At 47.3% G+C, this 22,781-nt stretch overlaps 1 protein-coding gene across 4 annotated transcripts in view; it reads right to left on the minus strand.

The window, feature by feature from the left end:
* The window catches only part of CABLES1 (Cdk5 and Abl enzyme substrate 1), a 124,594-nt gene that overhangs the window by 62,280 nt on the left and 39,533 nt on the right, over positions 1-22,781 (minus strand). For 3 of the 4 annotated variants that reach the window (XM_059138777.1, XM_059138774.1, XM_059138773.1), the window contains exon 2: positions 1,768-1,839. Coding sequence is in view for 3 of the 4 variants with exons in the window: in XM_059138774.1 (XP_058994757.1) it covers positions 1,768-1,839 (72 nt within the window). In the remaining variant the exon portion in view is untranslated. Of the gene's footprint in view, positions 1-625; positions 895-1,767; positions 1,840-22,781 lie in introns of those variants that run through there. The other variant, XM_059138776.1, reaches the window with a different exon arrangement.

The raw sequence follows: 22,781 nt of genomic DNA on the forward strand, positions 1-22,781 counted from the left end.
GGAAATTAAGTATTCTATAAGTAAGTGTTGGATAAGTTATAGCTAAGGCAGATAAGCCCTTTTTACTGTGGTCATTTGTAGTATCCGACAACGAAGGGTAGAGGGCAGAAGATCAGCCTGGGTGGACTCTGGAAGGAAGGTACAGAGGTGAACATGCGGCACGTGACCAAGCACACAGCACCGTACTGCTCCTCGCCCTTCTCCCCACCCCCCTTTAACCACCTGAATCCCTGAGGACAGAGTAACATATTTTTACCCGGTTTTCGCTGACTCACAGCTACTACACTGTTTTAACTGAGGCTTCTCACAGCCTCTGGACACACCAAGCGCTTTTTAGTCCTATTCACTGATCTCCCCATTTGTGGCCAAGAGTGACCTTAACCTGCTCCAATACCAAAGCCGCTCACAGCCACCTGAGAATATTTTTCCTCCACTTTCTAGGATTACTCTGGACCAGAGCCAGCTCCCTAAGTGGACTTTTTGTGCAGCTTTTTACAGGACTACCTAAGGAAACCGCCTTCTCCCAACATTTAATAGCGAGGGATAGAAGAACACTCACACCCAAGGCGCATTAATCACACAGTCACACGCCATTCACCCTAAACGGGTCCCAGAGATTACGTACATTTTCAGAAAGACTTTGAAAGTGGAAATCGGACCGGCTGGCTCTGACTTTTGTCTTTGCAACATCCGCAGCTAGACTCCGCTATCACCCAATACTTTTGATCAAATCCGCCACCGATGTTCCAGCTTCTAGCCAGGTAGTCCGTGGACAGGACTAACCCTGGAGCAAAGCCCCAGGCTGGGAAGGAGCGGGCTTTAGGGTGAGAAGCCTCGGTCCACAGCCGCGCTCTTTCAAGCTCAAAAAAGGAGCCCACACTCCGGAAACTGGGCCAGGAACCAAAGCAAAAGGTATGCGGACGTGGATACCGGAAGCTGGGCTAGCCAATAGGAGCATACGTTCTTCCATGGGCCGCCCTCGGCGCAATCCAGGCGCATGCCCTGTGAAGCCGTGGCGCATGCCCTGCGAAGCCGTGGCGCCTGCCCTGTGAAGCCACGGCGCATGCCCTGTTAAACATCTGTGCCCCATCCTGGCTCAGTTCCTTCTGCCGGAGGAGCACCCCGCGACCAACTGCGCTGAACCGCCACGACGATCGAAGGAGCTATGCTGTGTCAATACAGTCTCCTCCACTCAAGAAGGGCCAGGGGAGACCAAGACATAGATGGGGGTGGGCGGGGAGGTGCAGGATGAGAGCAAGGAAAGCTGCCGAAGGCACAGCACAGTTCAGCAACTGCTATCTCCCAAACACCTTGCAAGCAAGCACCTTTCCAATCCCAGTGGAGAAATCACTTTCAGCCCAAGGAAGCCCTCACAGCTATCCCCATTGAGTTCCCCCAGCAACTGGTGATGGAGTCATGTGGTGGGCACCTGCTAATGAAATCCAGGATCGTGATCACTATGTCACTGCGCCTAAGAAAGCTGGGACAATGATGAACTCGTCTTCAAGCAGCAGCTTTCCCATTGCAAAGGAAACAGCACGCAATCCACCACGCAAACTGGGCTTTCCCAATACATAATTGACATTTAATACTGCTCTAGTGGTCCTCAGACTTGGTGTTTCCAAACTATGAGTCTGGGGATCAGGCCACCATTTAAAAAGATTAATTCTGCTGATCAAAGGCTTAAAAAAAAAAAAATCAAACTTTAGCTGTCATATTGTACTTCAGGCCACTTACATACACATAAATGCAACAGTAAAAACTTACCTCCGCAGAGGGGCATTCTCCTCAATATCTTCCAGGGTCTCCAAGGATGATCTCTGGGAGATGAGGCGACGTCTGCAGGAAAGAGGGAAGAAAATCTACAAGTTAAAACCGGATTGTAAAATGGATCGGCATTTCTGTAATCTAAAACTGTTCTAAAAACTAAAGTTCATTAAAAAAAAAAAAAAGACTAGACAAAAGCTGTCTTTAAGAGGCTGTCATGTTCCCAGCCTGCACCCTAAATGCCAGGCCCATCTCACCCTGCTGAATTTTGAACATTCCCCCTGGTTAATAGGGCCACTTGATGTTGATCAGGGAAGTGACTGATGTTTTTACGCTGCAGTTTTATCAAAAAAGACAAGGTCCCTCTTATTTAACTTGGAAACTGTGCAGTTTTTATAAAACATTAGATTATACTGTTAAGTATTCAAGTACCCCATGGTCTGAACCAAGTTAACTGATAAATATTACATTTTAAAACCATATTAAATAAAATCTCAAAATCATTAGGATGCAATACAAAAGTTATGGTCTCTGGATGGCCATGATTTCAAAAGCAACTAGCAACGTGGAAGACATTACTCCTTTGGGAAAGTTTCCCCGGGACCATAAGATTAGACACCTGGGCATGATTAGGTAAAACATGGACTCTGGGGCTGCTAAAGAATTGCAAACCACCAGCCAAAACCTCCTTAATCTAATTCCTTTTGCCAGATGAAAGAACAGGTGAATCCCATGGTGAACATAGAAGGCCCTGGCATGTAGTCTGGGACCCCACAGGCTCTCATCCAACATTCAGGCCAGGGTGTTCACCCTGGACAAAGAAGTCCATTCACAAAAGCACATAACCTGACAATTTCCCTATCAAAAAGCTGTATCCACATCTTCCTACACCAGGAAAATAAGGTGCTTATTTGGAAAAGAACCAAATTTGAGGGGCGCCTGGCTGGCTCAGTCAGTAGAGCACTCAACTCTTGATCTCGGGATTGTGAGTTCAAGTCCCATGCTCGGTATAGAGATTACTTAACAATAAAATCTTATGGGGCAGCTGGGTGGCTCAGTGGTTGGGTGTCCAACCCTTGATTTTGGCTCAGGTCATGATCTGGGGGTTATGGGATCAAGCCTTACATCCGGCTGAGTGTTCAGCTCAGAGTCTGCTTCTGCCTCTCCCTCTACTCATCCCCCTACTCATCTGTGTTCTTTATTATGCTATTAATTAACTAATTAATTAAATCTTTAAAAAGGAAAAAAGTAGTCTGTATGCCCAAGGTGAGGCTTGAACTCACAACCCTGTGATCAAGAGTCACGTGTTCTACCAACTGAGCCAGCTAGGTGCCCCCGATTTGTTTTCTAAAAGCCAGTACACCTGGGACACTTGGGTGGCTCTGTCAGTTGAATGTCTGCTTTCAGCTCAGGTCATGATCCCAGGGTCCTGGGATCGAGTCCCAGCCGGGAGTCTGCTTCTCCTTCTGCCTGCTGCTCTGCCTGCTTGTGCTATCTCTTTCTGTCTCTCTCACTCTCTCCGTCACATAAATAAATACATCTTTAAAAGAAAAAAAAAAAAAGCCAGTAAAGCCAGTACATCTGATGGTCTCTTCATGAGTTGAACAGGTATAGATTCACACACACACACGAGAATTTAAGGTCTGGTACCCTTAAAGGGAATAAAAATCAAATCCCAAATACCCACTGGTTCCTTTAAATTTGGTGACTGTGCTTCTCTTCTTCATGAAGGGAACCCAAGCAATATCCATTTGACCTTCGAACACCATGGGACTGGCTGTGCAGGTCCATTTATATGTGAACATTTTTGATAACTACAGAACAGGACTGCAAGTATATTTTAACATTCCTTATGGTTTTAACATTTTCTTTTCTTCAAATTCCTTTATTGTAAGAATACAGTATATAATACCTATAATGTGCAAAATATGTGTTCATCAACTATTTGTCATTGGTAAGGCTTCCTTCTGGTCAATAGTAGGCTACTAATAGTTGTGGGGGAGTAAAAAAAAAAAACTACATGCAGATTTTCCACTACACATAGGGGTAGGGGGCAGTCAGTGTTCCTAACCCCCACGTTGTCTAGGGCCAACTGCATATATTCTCTGAGATGGACATACAGAGCTTGCAAACAACATTATAGTCAAAAGGCACCCTGAAAACAAAGATAAGATGCCCGCCCTTCCCACATAAAATAAGCCTGTGTTCACGGCCACAAGGGCATGCCCTGTGGTGTTAACCCAGGGGTGCTCCTCTCTGCCTCCTGCCACCTGTTAGATCCTTCCAAGGCATGTAATAAACTCTCCCCTTGCTTTCTATCCTCAGAAAGCCCAAAATGGAAGAGAAGGCTCAGGGCAGGGGGCTGACCTTCACCAGGCTCTTTCCACCCTTCAGTCGGCCTCATAAGCTAAGTCCATTATGACACAAAGTCCTCATCCCTGGGCACAGGTAACAAGCAGAGGTCTACGGCACGTTTATTTTTTTTTTTTAAGTTTTATTTATTTATTTGACAGAGAGAGATGACAAGCAGACAGAGAGGCAGGCAGAGAGAGAGGAGGAAGCAAGCTCCCTGCTGAGCAGAGAGCCTGATGCGGGACTCGATCCCAGGACCCTGAGATCATGACCTGAGCCGAAGGCAGAGGCTTTAACCCACTGAGCCACCCAGGCGCCCCTCTACGGCACGTTTAAATGACTGACAATGCATACCCTTCTTGGTAAGCAAGCAGATATTAAGTAAGAGCCAAAGCATTACGTTCCGACATCAACAAATGGGAAGACGCAGTGACCGGTCCTCCCATGGAATTGGCAGGTTTCCCTGCCCCATCTGAGGGTTACGATCTGGGCCTTTCCACACAGTCCCTGAATACTTTTGAGGCCAATGTGGCTCATATTCAACTGTGCACACAGTTTCCCTAAAGCCCCCAGACTTATTTGAGAACATTATCTTCCAAATGCTGACTCTGTCTAGACAAGGAAGTGCTAACTAATCGTGAGGAGACTGCTTCTCTGGACACACCTCCACCTGGACCAAATTAATTCACTTATTATTAGGGCTGATGGTTCACTGCAGAGTGACTCACCGTGTGCTTCTGACACTCGGGGCTGCTTACTGAATCCACTGACACTGAAAACTTAAGGAAAGGTCACTGGGAGAAGAGAGGGGGAAAAAAATCACATGTAAAAACACATGACTGGAGTTAACAGGGGGAGAGACGAGGCAGGACCCAGGGCCAGTATTTGGAAAGTGTCTTTTAGGCAGAAGTGTCAGCGTAGTAACCATGAGTAGTTATCCATATGAACTGATGGCGGTAGAGGAGCTGCCCGGCCACCCCAAAAGGCCTCCTGGCCACCGCTGTTGTCAACCCAGTCGGCAGCAATTCTGGGGACCTGAGGAGAGTGAAGGGCAAGGTGGGAGCTGTACCCGGGACATCTTCATCAGGCCTTCTAGAAAGGGGCTGTCTCTTCTTAGCATTGTAAGCCAAGTGCCTCTGAGAGAGAGAGCTGATGGGGGCAGGGGGCTAAGTGCCAGAAGAGCCTCACCAGAGCTGAACTCTGAGCTCACTGCTGTCCCTGCTGATCAGGAAGCCCAGGCAAGGTCATCCTGGGGGCCAGCTGGGTCACCTGGTCAAGGGCAATCCCCTTAAGGGGGTGAGGGGGATGTGAAGCAGCAGGTTGGCTCAAAAGCAAAGAGCAGACAGTGGGCACCGCAGGGAACAGCGTGGGACTCTGACAGGACCAGCAAGTGATGAGGAAAATGGCCCCTGGCCTTAGCCTCAGTGTCAAACAAGAAGTTAAATTTGGATCATTGCTCTCTCCCTTGGCTGCCCATTGGGACTCCTGGGGCCCTGTTAAAAATCTCTAGGGGGCAAAACATAAGATTTGAGAGCAAGAAGGGGCGTGGGCCATCTGGGCCAACCAACCCTATCCTCACAAAAAGGCAATTTCCTCCGTGGCTCCAGCCCTGCCCATGTAAGCGCCCCCTTCCTGGCTATGAGACGGGCCACTGGAGGGCACAGTTAGGCCTTCACAGGTGTGAAGGAAGCGAGGGCCTCATGGATACCTCAGTCACACAGGTGATGGGTGAGCTGAGGTCATGGCTTCAATCTGCTCAGACAGTTATTATGACCCCCCCCAAAAAAAACCCACAACCACCACAAAATAACCTATAACTAATTTAGTCATAAGACATGCACACACTTGTAATTTATTTGCTTTTTACCTATGTCTTTCACCCACTGACCATCTCTAAGCCCCAGACAACCTGAACCACACTAGACAGTGGGCTGACTCAAGCAAGGTGCCATTCATTCCTTACTTGTCTGGCCTAGGGATAGAACATGTTTCAGCAAACAGTAGGGACTCAATTAATGCTGACTGAATAAAACAATGAACTCCATCATCAGGCAGGTGGGTTTCGTGGACTTTTCCCAGAAAGCATCTGATCTTTCCCTCAGTGCTTTTCTATACACAATGATCAGCGGGCTCGCTCTACTCAGTTTAGAGTTCCCAGTTTGGTCAACAGAAGCCCCAACATCATCCTCAGAAAGCTTCCCAGTGTCGCATTACAACAGGAAGTCGAGGGAGGCAAAAGACACTCAACTAGCGGAAGGGCAGGAAGGGACAGCTGAGTAGTCTTGGGTATAAGGCATGCTGCTTAAAATGGGTTTCCTCTAAGGAGGGTGCCTGGGTGACTTGGTCATTAAGCGTCTGCCTTCGGCTCAGATTGTGATCTCAGGGTCCTGGGAGCTAACCTCGAGGTGGGCTCCCTGCTCAGCAGGCAACCTGCTTCTCCCTTTGCCTCTGCCCTTCCCCCAGACTTGTGCTCATGCTGTCTCTCATTCTCTCTCAAATAAAATCTCTTTAAAGGTGGGGGGGGATTCTTCTGTTAGAGCTTATTACACATTCATTTTTCCAAGTGGAATTTGAACTGCTTTGTGACTATGAAAGGAATACATCTCACCAGAAAAAATCCAAAGCAGAAAATGTGTATGGAGTAGAAACAGAAATGACCTGTAGGTGTGGGGGAGCAGTCCAAGACCCTTTTGGGGTCTCAGAGACCTCTGAGGATGATCAGGGTGCAGACCCCCTCCCCCAGATAAAGCTGGTGCTACAGAGCTGTAGGCCAAGAGTTAGGGCTGGACATTGAAGAAGCCCCACCTTAACCAAGAGACATAGGGAGCTTCCTCTCTTAAGTCTCCCTTTCTGACTGTATTCAAAGCTCCCAAGGAGCCCAAATAGGACCTAGCAAGACAAGACAGGGAGGCCAGTAGCCTAGAACCTGGCAGGTCTGGCCTCTTTAGCAGACAGACAATCTCGGTAAAATGTTCTGAGATCCTCCCCCTGTCTCTTGCATCTCCACTTCACAGAACTAGTCTCTTGTTCCATAAATAGTGTTCAGCTCATGCACAAGAGGTGTTCCTAGAAAGCAGAGCAGAAGTCTGTAATTGGTAAACTTATTTACAAGGGGGCCTACTGCTTAAGGAACCCTAAAGAGAAGAACCTCCATATGTCCAAGAATTGACACTGTCATTGATACACCTTTTGTGAAAATGCTGGTTTTCAAATACCAGGCTTTCTGAAAGCCAAGTGCACCTCTAATCCACGCTGTTCCTCCTTTCATTTCTTCAACACGGCTCTGAGCTGTTGACATCACAACATCACAAGCTTACTCGACAGATTCAACAAGTAAGTTATGATGACTTTGTTCGTGATTTGGCAAAAGTTGAAGCCAAGATTCCAGATGCTCCTTTAGCAGAAGTCAAATGAGACCAGGCTCAGTGAAGAAGCAAATTGTTTTGTACCAATACATATGTGTTCACAGATGAAGAAAGAAAAGTCAGCTGTCACCTCTTAATAGAAGCAACATACACAGTCTAAAAGCAAAATTGGCCTGAGCTTCAGCCTGAAGATATGTGATTCAGACCCAGGCTTAATTCTGCTTTCCATGGATCTCAAGCTTTGTCCAGTAGCAAAGGTGGTGATGGACCTGAAGCTGGCCCTTACTGCCCACCTGGGAATGTCTGCCTGTCCGACTGTGTAAGCCCGGCGGAAAGTCATGGAATCCATCACTGCAGGGCCATTCTGACTGGGCCAGGCCCCCAGGCTGGGGCCATCAGCCAACACCCTACCACACCAGTCAGCCCTTGCCCTGCCTCTGAGCAAAGGACACATGGCTGGCTTGCCTGTGCAAGGAAAACCTTCCAGGGCAGCTCATGCATCTAAAGCCAGCTCCACACCTGGAATATGGACGGAAACAATTCAAATCCCCAGTGGGTCATGGAAATCTTCCTTGCAAAAGAAGGAAAATAGAGGATTATCTTTAAGAAAAGGAGAGGGTCACCTGGGTGTCTGTCAGTGAAGCATCTGACTCTTGATCTCAGCTCTGGTCATGATCTCAGCATTGTGAGATCAAGTCCCCCATCGGGCTCTACACTCAGTGCAGAGTCTGCTTGAGGTTCTCTCTTCTCCCTTTGTCCCTCCCCCTGCTCGTGCTCCCCCCCACTCCAATAAATAATCAAAATCTTTTACAAAATTTAAAAAAAAAAGGAGGAATGGAAACGGATTTTGAAAGTGGCTATGTTTTAAAATTTCTAGCTGATGAATCAGGCAGAAATCAAATTTTAAAATCAGTGCACCAAGCATTGCCAATCAGCTTCTTCAAATAAGATCTGTTTCTACATTTTTATACATAGGTCAAGAAAGCAACTTTAAATGTTTACAGAGAAGACAAAGGCATTTGGCTTGCCTGAGTTTGCTTTCATTTCAAAGTCCTCATCAGACTCGCCAAATCCTGGAAAACCAAGGTGTGAGGTTATCTTGGTATTTAGGGCTATTCAGAGACAGACTTGTTGGCAGGATTTAGTAAGCGGCCAGGCACTCGGTCCTCAGATGCCCACGTCCACCCTGCCCACCAGCACCTGCTAGCACTTTGCAAAACACTCTTTCTGTCATGTCACTCCCCGGGGTAAAAGCCACAAAGATTCACTGTGGGAACAGGTCCAACTCCTCTGACAAAGGGACTAGATGGGGAGGTGAGAAGACAGCAGTGTCACACAGCACCCTGAGCCACCACAAAGGCCCTTGCCCAGTCTCCTGGGACACCATCACGGCATCAGGAAATAAAGGGGCCAGCCAGGACCACAGACTGCGTGACAGGACTGCATCCTACACCCTGCTTTGCCTTGTCCTAGAGGGAAGGGCCTTGCCCTACAGCTGAGGGAACCGAGTTGACCAAATGTGCAGAAAGGCAAAAAGCAAAAGTGGGCATAATGGTTTGGGGAAAAAAAAAAAAACCAATCAATCAATCAATTAATCAGGGTCCAGAAAGGTTTGGGGTTTTGTGTGGCTGAGAGATGAATGATGTTGTTCTTGCCACACGATGTGCCAGATACCAACCAGGGGGCGGGGGTAAAAGAGTGGGGACCTAACCAGGACATGGATGGGAAAGAGAGATGAACAATGGAAAACCACCCAAAAGTAAAAGGGTTGGCTTCACCCTGGAGACAAAAGAGCCCTATTGATCTAACATAACCAACGCAGGAAGTGTGGGGCCAACTCATGGATGTCCTGATTGGGCATCAGACTCTAAGCAATCAGATCCAGGGGTTCTCTGCAGAAGAATGGATTCCCTGGGCCTGGTGGGGGTCGGCGACTGGAAATGCAACACCGGGGCCCAGAGTCTAAGGCCAAGAGAGATCAGGTATGGCATGTGTGGGAGGCAGAAGAGGGCATGAGTGAGCTCAAAGGAGAACCAAAATTTAATTGGGAAGAGGCAAGGAGAAGGAGCAACCAGACTAGCGTGGGTGGTTCGAAAGGTAAACTCGGGGCAGATTTCTCATAACCTGCCTCACCAGAGCACAACAGGATGGAACACCAGGTATGTACCAGGCACAATCCTGGAAGCAAAATCGGAAGAACCTAAAAAGAGCTGGGAAACACGGCCCCCAATCAGACGCCCAGGGTCGGTTCCAGAAGAGGCTGGAATGGGTGCGTGGGGCTGGGGTTGGTGCCACGTTAAGTGTGAGCCCACCTTCATGCAGTGTGTCCTTCTGACAGTGGAACAACAAAAGAGGTGTGCAAACCCCTGCAGGGTTCCCATCAGGGAACGAGGGTGCGGATGCAGTCGGCTGGTGGAGGCCCATGGGCACCGAGTTATATCAGAAAGATGCGCGGCCTCCACTCAGCTCAAGCCTTTTCAGGAAGCATGTTGCATCCAGGACCTTCTTCTCAGCCCTCAGGATGGGCCCTTGTCTTAAATATCGCACCCTGACACTGGGCTGAACATGGGGGACCGCACTTCCTTTCCCCATCATTAGGAGGCCTCACGGGCGCTTTGCAGGAATGCCTCTGCAGGCTCAACACTTTCTAAGCCACGTACACAGTCTTCTATTGGAAGCCAAACCAGGGCTCTCTACGCCCAGCTGTATGGACTTTGCTGCACAAAGGCTGAGGTGCACCTGCTCTGGGAGAAAGCCCGACTCTGGCGACTCTGGCGGGAGGGGCACCTCTCTCCTGGGCTCCCCAGTCCTGGGAAGGTGAAAGGCCAACTGAGCTAATTCAACTCCAACCAGCAGGGAGTCAGGCAGGCTGGTTACGTCCATATCAGTATTTAAAGGGACCTTTAGGAAGCTGCCCTTCCAGCATAATCCCTCCCCTGAGTTTCTCCCTTGGTTCCCAGCCTGACCTTTCCCTGTTCTAAAGGGCCTTCAGAAGAAATGGATTTTGACAGCTCAGAAACAGCATGCAATTATTTATAGCAAATTCAGGATTGACGGGGTTCCATCAATCTTTATTTTCTAGTTTTCCAGATTAACCTCAGCCCACGCTCCATAACAGTTTATGGAAACAAAGATTGATGCTTCCTTACCCAGCCGGCTCCAAGCCACACCATCCTCTATCCTGACAATGGGCCCGGGTGACTTCATTCCTTTCTGGAAGGCTTTTTAAAAATGCCTTATTTCTCCCACCCCAAGATGTTAATTCCCTTTACCGAAGTTGAATGGGGACTGGAGACTTCAGAATCACTGGCCTCATAAGGGGTTTATGGGATAAGGAATGCCCCCAAGGGTGACCAAATCTTATTTCAAAAGAAAACTCACAATCTGCTTCACTTGCTCCTCATCCATCCAAATTCTACTGTCTCCTCCCAAGGCACCATGTAGAGCCACCTGCTCTGCGACGCTGTCCCTGACTATTTCTCAATTCCTATGTTTCATATCTTTACCGTATTAGGAACTATTCATATCTAGATACTTGTAGAATGATTGATTTTATTCTTATTTTATACCCTGTGTCTCCAACCAGACTGCAAGTACCTTGACCAGGTAACGGTCTTTCCTTCTTTGAACTCCTTTAATAACTACATTACCTTTGTCTCAGTAAGTGCTCCATAAATCCTGAAGTAGAGCACAGACAACCGTCTGTAGCTACCACTGGCCCACGCGGGGCAAGGGGCTTGGAGAGGCCAAAGATAGTTCTTAACTGCTCCCGGGAGACCCTCAGACAAGCCCATAGAAGCCAAAGCCATATTGAAAGTGAGGTCCAAAACAAAAGCTGGGACCTCAGGGATCATCAGATCGCTGATATTCAAACTTCTGAGCAGCAGGATTTTTTTTTTTTTTAAATTAACTTTACGTCAAATCCCAAGATGTAATACAGATTAATTAAAACTTTTATAAGTTGGATGTATAAAATACACTTATGACTCAACCACTATTAGAGCAGAGAAGCTATTTTGATGTACAAACATGAAACCAGGAATTATGGATGACATTTCTAGTCTAAGATCAATGTCAGCACCTAATTTGTTTCTTTTGGTCTTGGTTGTGCAGGACAGAGATAATCTCAACTGACACAGATAAGGAGCTGCCTATGGCAACCATTTTTAAACATCTCAGGACCCAATTCAATTAAAGAGATGTGGCAGGTGAAGCTTAGTTGCACAAAATCCACTTATTCTGGCAGCACAAATTAATTAATGCATAATTAAGGCACACATGGTCACCCGTGTGATAGGGTTTGCTAGAGAACACCGTCAGGTTCATGTTTTACTGCAGTTTTTAAAACATTTCTATACAACTATATACGCATAAATATGTATGATATATGCTACATGTATACATACATATGTACATGTGTACATGTGAACATATATTATAAACACACAATGTAATATATGAATATAAATTACATGTATTATATATACAGATGTATATGTGTATATGTATACACATGTACACATACATATACACATGTACATTATACCTCAAAATGTTAAATACAGAACTACACCACATGACTGGCAATTCCATTCCTAGCTATAACCCAAGAGAAATAAAGGCACACGTACGTAATAATTTGCACAAGAAGGTTCAAAACAGCACAGTTCCCAACAGCCAAGATGGGAGAACCACCCACACGTCCAGCAACTCAAGAATGGGTGCGTAAGAGACAACGGGATTCAGCCGTAAAAAGAACGAACTATGGACACAAGCTCCAAAACGGAGGAACCTTGAAAATATGAGTGAGGTGAAAGAAGCCAGTCACAAAAGAGCATGTATTGTGGGATTCCAATTGTACGAACCGCCCAGAACAGGCCAATCCCTGGAGACACGCCGCGCGTTAGTGGTTGTCCAGCGCTGGGCGTGAGAAGTGCGGGGATGCGGAATGGCTGCCAACGGCCGGAGGGTTCCTTCTCAGGCTGATGAAAATGTTCGAAAATTACATAGTGACGACGGTTGTACAACTCCGTGAATACACTAAACCCACTGAATAGTACCCTTGAAATGGATGGTGTGTGAACTGTATCTCAATCAAGCTGTTAAAATACTTACATACGAGATATATATATGTTAAAATATCTATGCTATATATATAGAGAGAGAAAAATGCATATTGAGGAAAACACATAGTGAAAAATAGATCAACTGTTTGTGGAATTGCGAAAGTTCTTGCCGAGATCCTCAGAGCTCTAGATAACACAGTTTTGAAGACTATGGCTCTGGTTCAATTTCCCTCGCCCAGAGCTATGGGAACTGCGAGCCTCCCCGGCCTGCCCAGGCCGCAGCCAGACGGGAGGAAAGCAAGGCCCAGGCGCAGACTACCTCACCGCAGATGGGTTTCCTTTCCTTCCTCAGGTGACTTGGACCGGTCCTTTCAGGTCTGTGTCCAGCCCTCAGCAGAGCAGGCAGTGCAGGAAGCAGAGAAGGTGGACCTGGGCAAACCCTGGAGAGGCACGGCCAGCTCCTCACTTTCGCAGGGCCCCCAGAGCTGCATCGCCCCCCCGCCTGCTGAGTGCCCACACGGCCGCCATCTTTCTCCCTGTGGGGCCAACAGGCAACCTCCTGGATGAACTCACCAGAGTGCTGGTTTGTTGGGACTTCTCATCTCCCTAAGCTCTAGCGGAAGCTACGTGAACAAAGCGCTCCCTTTTTATTAAAAGCTGATTCTGTTTTCTAAGAGAGAACCCGAGAGCACCTTCAGGCATCCAAGAGGCAAGACGGAAGACAATACCCGCTCTGAGGTGCTTCTGTGCTCCTGTCAGCGTCTGGGGAGGTAGTTTAATTTTTTAACAGCTCTTGCGGAGCCCTTTGAAAATATATTATTAGTGCATCTGCTTTGCCGTATGCATAATTAGCAACCACAGTTCTAATTACCAGGCTGTTCAGGAAAGGTTTCCAAAGTGAATTTGCGGCAGAAGAACTGTGCCTAAAACCACATGAATATTCACTTAGATGTAATGTGGATTCAACTGTTTATTGGATTCTTTGCAAAAGCCTATCCCAGAGGTCTGAATGGTCCCTTTATGCCAGGGCTTCCGTAGGATACCATGGTTATTGTAGAAAATAACATATTCTGAACAACCTGGAAGGTGGGGGAGGGGGGAAAATACAAGGTTTTCAACCAATGCCTTCAGAAATGGGCTAAAATAAAAGCAATCAGCCGCCATTTTATTTCACCAAGGATTTTTTTTTTTTTTTTTTTAAGATTTTACTTATATATGAGAGAGAAAGAGGAAGCACGAGCAGGGGGAGGAGGCAGAGGGAGAGGGAGAAGCAGACTCCCTGCTGAGTGGGGAGCCCCAACACAGGAGCTCAATCCCAGGACCCTGGGACCATGACCTGAGCCAAAGCCAGGAGCTTCACCGACAAGGCCACCCAGGCACCCCTTCCCTAAAGAGGCTCAGTGGTGTCACTCTTTAGCCCAGGAGCCTTAAACTGGGATGCCTGACTTCCCAGGAGTCCTGTGCACATTTAAAACCAGATGTAAAGGTGGTTATGTATGTATGGCATATGCTCACTTCCCCCTCTTTTGTAAAAAAGAGAGTCTAGGAAATCCCAAGGGAAGATTAGAAACCACTGTTACCAAGCAGAGGATGGTGCTAACGGGGTGGCAGGGTTAATAGAGAGAGTTCCAGATTCAACTGTCACTATCATGTGACTCTAAGCAAGATGGCATTGCTGTCATTATTACTGTCACCACCATACATACACAAGTACTCACAGTCCTGGGTGTCAGGGATACAAAGAGCGAAGAAATGCTAAGACTCGGCCCCCGTTTGGGGTGACTTATGACTTTGTATGGAGACAGGGCAGACATAACTCTAAAACTTCAAAACTTTTGGGGCTCCTGGGTGGCGGTGTTGGTGAAGGGTCTGACTCCTGATTTCAGCTCAGATCATGATCTCAGCGTTGTGAGATCAAGCCCCACATCAGGCTCCATGCCAGGTGTGGGGTCTGCTTAAGGTTCTCTCTCTCCCTCTGCCCCTGCAGTGCTCACACCTGTGTGCATGTTCTCTCTTTCTCAAATAAATAAATAAAATCTTAAAAACAAAACAAAAATAAAAACAAAAAACCACAAACATCAGAACTAGTCAGATTCTCATAGGCCCGAGCTTGGGACACAGGTGAGCTCTGAGCTATGCCTCTTTGGCAAGGACACAAGTCCGACACAGTCGCAATCATGGGGAACCAGAACTCCAGCGAAGACACCTGTGGTGAGTGGGTGTCTGAGGGGCCAGGCCCAGGGAGCTGGGGTTCCAGGGGATGGTGGCAATCTAGGGGGAGACACTGAGGGAGGACAGTCAAAGCACCACCAAACTAGAAGTGAAGGCCCTCTCTGAAAACTGAGATTCCTAAACATGGCAAGGAAAAATAATAATACTGTGATCTTTCAAAAAAGTTAAATAGTAACAAGACAGAAAGACATTGCAAAGCTTCACCAAGAAACAGAAGCATAAATAAAGGGATGAGAGGCTGACAAGCAGAGGATATATACCAGGGGAGCGTTCAGTGCGCAGGAACCGTTCCCTCACCACGTGGGACAAAGCTCGCCAGAACTCTAAACTCTGTGTGCATTCAACCATTCACCCATCACGCATTGCGCACCCACAACAAGGTGCCGGGGAACTGAGGATGAAAAGAGCATGGTGCCCGCCTCCAAGAACAACCCGGTGGAGAGACCCATTTGGAGAGAGAATTATAGAAATGGAAAGTGCACCAACAGGTGGGTTCCAGGTGGGAACTAGGAGGAGGGAGGGTGCCAGGTGGGGCCAAGGAGGAGCAAACCAGGGAAAGCTTCCTGGGTGTCAACTCTGGGAGGGACCCAGGAGATCACTAATCCAGGGGAGGGGACCATGCACTGCCCAGCTGCACAGGTCACTGTGCTAGCCAAGCCCATGAGCCTCCAACCACGTATAACACCATCTGCTCATCCCTCCAGGGAAGAGCAAACCTTTGTCTTCTTTGCAGCCAACACATGTGAACAAAGGAGGTTTTAACCTTTCCAACTTGAAATACCCCTCCAATTTGTCCTGGCTCCCTGCTCAGTCTGAGACATTCTGTTCCTGGATTCTGACACGTGTCCTTTGAAACTGAAGCTTGTCAAGCATCAAGACAGGCAAGGCTCGCTCTGAGGCTGGTCTGTGACTATTAAACTGACTCCAAGATTTAATGCCTCATAATCATCAAGAACCCATTTTCCCAGGTTCGTAAAAAACCCAGCAGTCTGGCTTTGGCTTCTGCTTCTAAACTAATAAAAAGCACGCAGGCATAAAGGGACCCAAGGCCTATCAACACGCTGCCCGGGAAGCCTTGAGTGTGTGGTCTTGGAAGCCAGAAACACTGAGCATAGAGTTCAGAAGCTTCCCTACCACCCAACCCTCCAGAGGCCCAGAGCAAAAGGGGACAGTCACCCTATGTGTGCTCAGGCACCCCTTCCAAGAGCACTGAGGCTCTCAGGAGGAACATCACACCAGATCAAGAAGCTGGCAGGCCCCGGTTACACATTTATATTTCATTTTGTGAACACTCCATACTAAGAACTCTGCTAGAGGCTCTTTTTAAAAAAAAAAAAAAAAAAAAGACTTTATTTATTTATTTGAGAGAAAGCATGAGCAGGGGGAGCAGCAGAGGCAGAGGGAGAAGCAGACCCCCCACCGAGCAAGAAGCCTGATGCGGGTCTCGATTCCAGGACCCTGGGATCATGACCTGAGCCGAAGGCAGACTTAACCAACTGAGCCTCCCAGGAACCCCTCTGCTAAAGGCTTTATAGAACATTTCTGTGTTTATTTCTCACATCACCCCTGAAAAAAGTTTAGGTCCCACTGGCTTCCATTTTACAGATGAAGAAACTGAGGTCCCAACATGGTGCGTAATTTGCCCCAGCCTACAGAGCCAGAAGTGGCAGGTAAGGAATGGGGCAAAGTTTATACAACACAGTCTGAGGCGGCACTTTGAAAAGGGACATTCATTCTTGCATCTTGCCTTTTCTGAACTACAGCTCACAAGCGACTCTTATAGAAGAAGGAATGGGGCTGTCTTCCAGAGGGGTGCTGGGAAGGACCGAGGGCGGCTCAGTGATCCCTCCCTCCCGCAGGGCTAGCTGATGCACTCAGAGCCACTGCCAACCTCAGGAAGGAGGCACTTCCTCTGAGGCCACCTGTGACCCTACAGGCGGCTAGCTTCAATTAGGGGAAAACCAACCGGATTTCAAAGGAGTCTCTGGAGAGCCTCTGTCGGTCACACACCACTTCAACCCCTCTCACTGCCTATGTGAGCAACACATCTGTCCCACAGTTCTTGCAAATTCTGCTGAGTTCCTCAGGACCTTGTTTCAAAAGAAGTGAAGCTCTTTCTGTTTCTGCTACCTTTGAAAGGAAGCTCTTTTAGCATCCAACAACCTTTTTTTTTTTTTTTTAAAGATTTTTATTTTATTTGACAGACAGAGATCACAAGTAGGCAGAGAGGCAGGCAGAGAGAGAGGAGGAAGCAGGCTCCCTGCTGAGCAGAGAGCCCGATGTGGGACTCGATCCCAGGACCCTGGGACCATGACCTGAGCCAAAGGCAGTGGCTTAACCCACTGAGCCACCCAGGCGCCCCAGCTTACAACAACCTTTAAGTTCATTTTCCAATGAGCTATTTTGCTAAAAAAATGAAGTTTCACCCAAATAGGGAGGAATGATGGGTTTTTAAAGAATTAACTTGGGACACCTGGGTGGCTCAGTCAGTTAAGCTTCTGCCTTCAGCTCAGGTCATGATCCCAAGGCCCTTGGATCTTCCATCGGGGCTCCTTGCTTAGCGGGGCTTCTGCTTCTCCCTCTGCCCCTGCTGCAAAATAAAATCTTTAAAAATAAATAAATAGAAAATTTAAAAATTAACTTTGGAGCACAGAGCAGCTTGGCTGCTTGTTGGAGGTCTTTGCTTAGTGACCATGGCTCTCCCCGGGAGCAGCAGGAACACTGCCGTGGTCAGAGAAGCAGTCTTAGACTTCGGCATCGGGGGAAAAAGAAAATGGCCCCGGGGTGCCTGGGTGGCTCAGTCAGTTGAGCATCCAACTCTTGGTTTCAGCTCAGGTCATGATCTCAGGGCCATGGGATCCAACCCCAGGTCAGGCTCCACACTCAGCACAGAGTCTACTTTTGTCCCTCTCCCTCTGCTCTCCCCCAGCCTGCCTCTCTCTCATAAATAAAATCTTTTAAAAAAGGAAGAGAAGAGAAAGAAAAGAAAAGGCCCAAGCCAAACAGACCACCCACAAATCTACGGCTGGGAAGGGGCCTTGCAAAGCCCACAGGAGAAGCACCCTTTCTACCGCCAGGGTGAAAACACCCCATGGCCACAGGCCCAGGCCCACTGCACTTCTGGAGGCCTGTGGTTATCAGAAATCCAATGAGCCTGAGCTTTTTATCCAGAAGCTGCCTTTCCAGAGGCTGGTGAGGGAGACTGCCCAGGATTTCAAAACCCATCTGAGATTTTAGGGTGCCACCACCGGCTCACATCTGGAGACCAGGGAAACACGGCCGGTGGGCTTCTTTGAAGATCCTAACCTGGGAGCCATTCACGCTGAGAGTCACCATCACACCCAAAGACATTCAGTTGGCTCACCAGACACGGGGGAGAGGGCTTAAGTGAAAGCAGTTTTTATGGTGCTTTGCAGTAAATTCCGTCAAATACTTTGGCTTCATTCGCAACTTTTTTTTTGTTAAGAAATTGTTTATCATGCATTGCATTTGCACTTAAGTCTCTCCACCTTTCCCTCAGGATGACTGTGAAAAGTTAGTCTTCACAGGCCTCGGGGATGTGAGCAGTGGTGCTCGGGAGCCAAGCTGTTAAAATGCAAAAGGAATGGGTCTCATGATGCATGTTTGTGTACATGAAGGACGTGCTGGGCAGCTATTCACATACTAGAACTGATGCATGTGTACAGGGTCCTTTTGCAATAAAACTGGTTATGACCTGATCCAAGGGTTTAACCATTGGGGCTGTTAAGTCTGGCCATACATCACTGTGCTAGAATGTGGGCTTTTAAGGGTCAAGATAACAAGTCTTTTTTTTTTTTTTTTTTTTTTTTTGGACAGAGAGACACAGGGAGAGAGGGAACATAAGTAGGGGAAGTGGGAGAGGGAGAAGCAGGCTTCCTCTCGAGCAGGGAGCCTGATGTGGGGCTTGATCCCATGACCCTGGCATCATGACCTGAGCAGAAGGCAGATGCTTAATGACTGAGCCACCCAGGTGCCCAAAGATAGTAAGTCTTAACCAAAGTATAGCTTACAGTTTTCTTTAAAAAAAAGAAGAAAAAAGTAAAAAAAAAAAAAAAAAAAAGAAAAAAGTGCATTTGTAAGATCTATTTTTATATATTGTAGTGTCAACATTTTTAAATTAAATGTTTTGCATTAGAAAAAATTAACTTTGTGGGACGCCTGGGTGGCTCAGTTGGTTAAGCAGCTGCCTTCGGCTCAGGTCATGATCCCAGCATCCTGGGATCGAGTCCCACATCGGGCTCCTTGCTCCGCAGGGAGCCTGCTTCTCCCTCTGACTCTGCCTTCCACTCTGCCTATGCTTGCTCTCGCTTGCTCTCTCTCTGACAAATAAATAATAAATAAAATCTTTAAAAAAAAAAAAAAAAAAAAAAAAAAGAAAAAATTAACTTTGGAACCTTGGATTGGGCCACACTGCAAGCTTTTCTTTGGAACCCTAAGGCTCCAGTAACAGAATAATTGTGTGTTTCCTGACAGACTAGGCAGCTTCTCTATAAAAGGTCTGACAGGATAGGCTTGATGTATTTAACCATTGGTCTTTAGGTTGACTAGTGCCCTGTGGAGACCCTGATTCATGGGGACCTGTGGGGGACCCTTCCAGCACAAATGGGCACGTGCAAACCTCCGGCTGATCTTCTGCCCCACGAAGGGCCTTGTCCTTGTCCTCCTCATGGGAGGCAGTATTGGGGGGGGGGCTCCTCTGGGTGGGGGTAAGTGGAGGGCCCAAGGACTCCTCCTGTGGCTCAACAGTCAGCTCTGCCGTAGAGCTCAGCTTTGCTCTATGCCTCGCTCACTTGCTTTCTTTCTTTTTGAAAAAGATTTTTTTTTATTTGAGAGAGAGTGTGTGAGCGAGTGGGGGGAAGGGCAGAGGGAGAGAGAGTCTCAAGTAGACGCTGTTTTAAGCTGAGCGCAGAGTCCGATCCAGTAACCCTGAGATCACAACCTGGGCCGAAACTGAGAACTGGCCACCCAATGGACTGTGTCACCCAGGGGCCTCTATGCTTGGCTTTTTTTCTGCCATGATCATTTTTCTTACTGTGATAAAATATGCATAACATAAAACTGCCACTTCAACCATTTTTAAGTGCACAGTTTAGTGTCATGAAGTATGTTCAAATTGTCGCACCTCCATAAGCACCATCCATCCCTAGAAATTTTTCATCCCACACTATGCTCTTATCAAACACTAACTTCCTAGTTCTCCTCCCCACGGGACACCGCCATCCTATTTTCCCTCTCCGTGATTTTGATTACTTGAGGTACTTCGAGTAACTGGAATCGTTCAACATTCGGTCTTCTGTGTCTGGTCTGTTTCACTTAGCGCCATGTCCTCAAAGTTCATCCACGTTATGCGTGTGTCAGAATTTCCTTCCTTTTTAAGGCTGAGGAGTAGTATATATACTGCATTTTGGTTAAGAGATTCGTCCGTTGATGGATATGTGGATTGCTTTTGTGAATAATGCTTCAGTGAACATTAGTGGGCAAATACTTGTTTGAGTTTCAACCTCAGTTTTTTGTTTGTTTGTTTGTTTGTTTAGTCTTAGAAGGCAAACTGGTATCAGTCCCATCAGATACTTGAGGGGTTGCCCTGGGTGACCCTGAGGGGCCTCAGGTGTGAAAGGGCAGAGGGGCAGAGGGAGCTGCCACCGTCTGTCCTGTCTACACAGCCACAGCTGTCACCCAGAGAGCTGCCTGCTCAGCTCTACGGTGTTTACGAGAAATTGCCTGCCGCTTCCAAGCATGGGAATGGACAGAAGGCACAAGCCCTTGCACGCCCTGGTATCCGTCCACGCCCCTAGACACACCCTTCCCTCCAAGGAGGCAAAGCTGCCTGTTGAGATTCCCCCAGAACATACCTTGGGTTGCAGGGCCTCTGGACTGGAACGGCCCTTTCCCTGCTCCCTCTTGCCCCTCTCTGCGAGCCCCTCCTTGCTGTGTGTGCTCTGTCCTGTGTGTACTCTGTCATTACAGCCCTGGACCATCTGGGGATATTCTTGTCTGGCTCTCCTAAATGATTCACAGGTCCCTAAGGCCAGGACTAACACACCTTAGGTGCACACAATAACCACCTCTTAAATCACCAAACAAACCAAAATAACCAGCCCCTCAAAACCCCCCGAAACCATTAGCACCAAATTAACACTACCCAAAGTACGACCGACAAAATCTAACCAGTATGACTTCCGGACGGATGGCACCTTGCTAGCCTTTGAAGGACTAATATTTTGAAAGAACTAATAAAACTGCCAAAAGGGAGGCATCTGGTAAATAAAAGAGACCCTGAATCTCCAAACAGCTTTTGAAAAAACTGGCCTGCTGCTGGCCTAAGGATTCTCAGGGGGAGTGTCCAGGGGACGGTCCCAGGCGCACACAGGCTTCCAGCCACGTGAGAGAAACATCCTTGAGTCTCCCAAAGAAGTCTGGAAAGTTTTCACTTTCTTAAGTGGGGAGGGAAAAAAAAAAAAAAAAGACGTGGCATTGAAATTACCATTAAGCAAACATACAAATATTAAAAGCGTACTCCCAGGAGATTAGGGGAAAATCATTTCCGCTGATAAAGATCTTGAGATTCGTTTTATAGAGTGACTCGAGCAACAGGCAGTGAACGAGCACTCTGGCTTCTATTTCCAGCTTCTCCCCGCCCCGTTAAGTTGTTTGGAGCTACCTTCTCCTAGTTTTTTCTACTGTAAAATGAGGGGAATTGCTACCCTTCCTCCTCCATTAAGATCTGCAGCAGAGAACTCACACTCATCACAGAACCCTTGGGACACCTGACCCTACAGGAGGCACGAGGGACAGAACGCGCCACGTTTCTGACAACGGAATGAAACCCAGGCAGCAGGAGTCACACACAGGGTATGATTTCACAACAAGGGAGGGTGTTCACAATGTCTTAGTGATAAAAGGACACTTACAGAACAGTATGTGCAGTTTGCACTCCAGGACTTAAAAAGAGAGAATATACACATACACTGTTAACAGACAACCACCGGTCCGTGTGCGCATGGGTCCTATGCCAAAATGTTACCTGGTCCTCTCTGGGTGGTAGGTTTACAGGGGATTTGAATTTCTGCTTCTTCTAAATGTCTCACATAGGGATTCTGTTTTCTTACCAGAAATAGAGAAAATATGTAGTTTGGGAAAGGGATGCATCCATGTTATTTAAAGAGACAGAAATATGGACCGTTATGGTATTCTGGGTAGTCTGAAAGAATCGATTGGCACCATTACTGAAAAAAATAGGGGGAAGGGGAAGAAATAAAAGGTTATTGATAAGACAGCCCGTTTGGATTAATGTCCTAGCCAGTTGCTTGAACATACATGAAAAAAAAAAAAAATCCCTAGAATTGCTTCTTTCCAGTAGACAGGAAATCAGCCATTTCCCTTGAAATGTGAACTTTCAGGCACCAAGCCTGATGAGGAATCATTGCATTCAAAGCAACCTTCCCCTTCCCTTTGTAAATCACCCCTCATGAGAGATGGTTTCTAGATGGGCGGGGGGAAAAGAGAGCAAAATCTTGAGTGTGATTTATACCCACATTCGTAGCAGTATTCACAACAGCCAAAAAGTAGAAGCAACCGGAATGTCCGCGGACGTATGAATGGTTAAGCAAAACGTGGAAAATACACACAATGGAGTATGATTTAGCCTTTAAAAGGAAGGAGATTCTAACACATGCACAACAAGGATGGGCTTTGTGCTAAATGAAATAAGCCAGGTAGGTAAGCATCCGACTGTTGATTTCGGCTCACGTCATTACCTCAGGGTCATGAGATCAAGCCCCTGCTTGAGAGTCTCTCTTTCCCTCTCCCTCTCCCTCTCCACTGCTCTTACTCTATGGCTAAAAAAAAAAAAAAAGAAATTAAGAAAGAAAAGAAAAAGAAAAAGACAAATACTGTACGATTCCACTTATATGGGACACCTATAACAAGCGAGTTCAGAGACAGAAAGCGGAACCGTGGTTTTTCAGGGTGGGGGAGG

This window comes from Mustela lutreola, chromosome 11, assembly GCF_030435805.1.
Source record: "Mustela lutreola isolate mMusLut2 chromosome 11, mMusLut2.pri, whole genome shotgun sequence".
Classification (NCBI taxonomy): Eukaryota; Metazoa; Chordata; class Mammalia; order Carnivora; family Mustelidae; genus Mustela; species Mustela lutreola.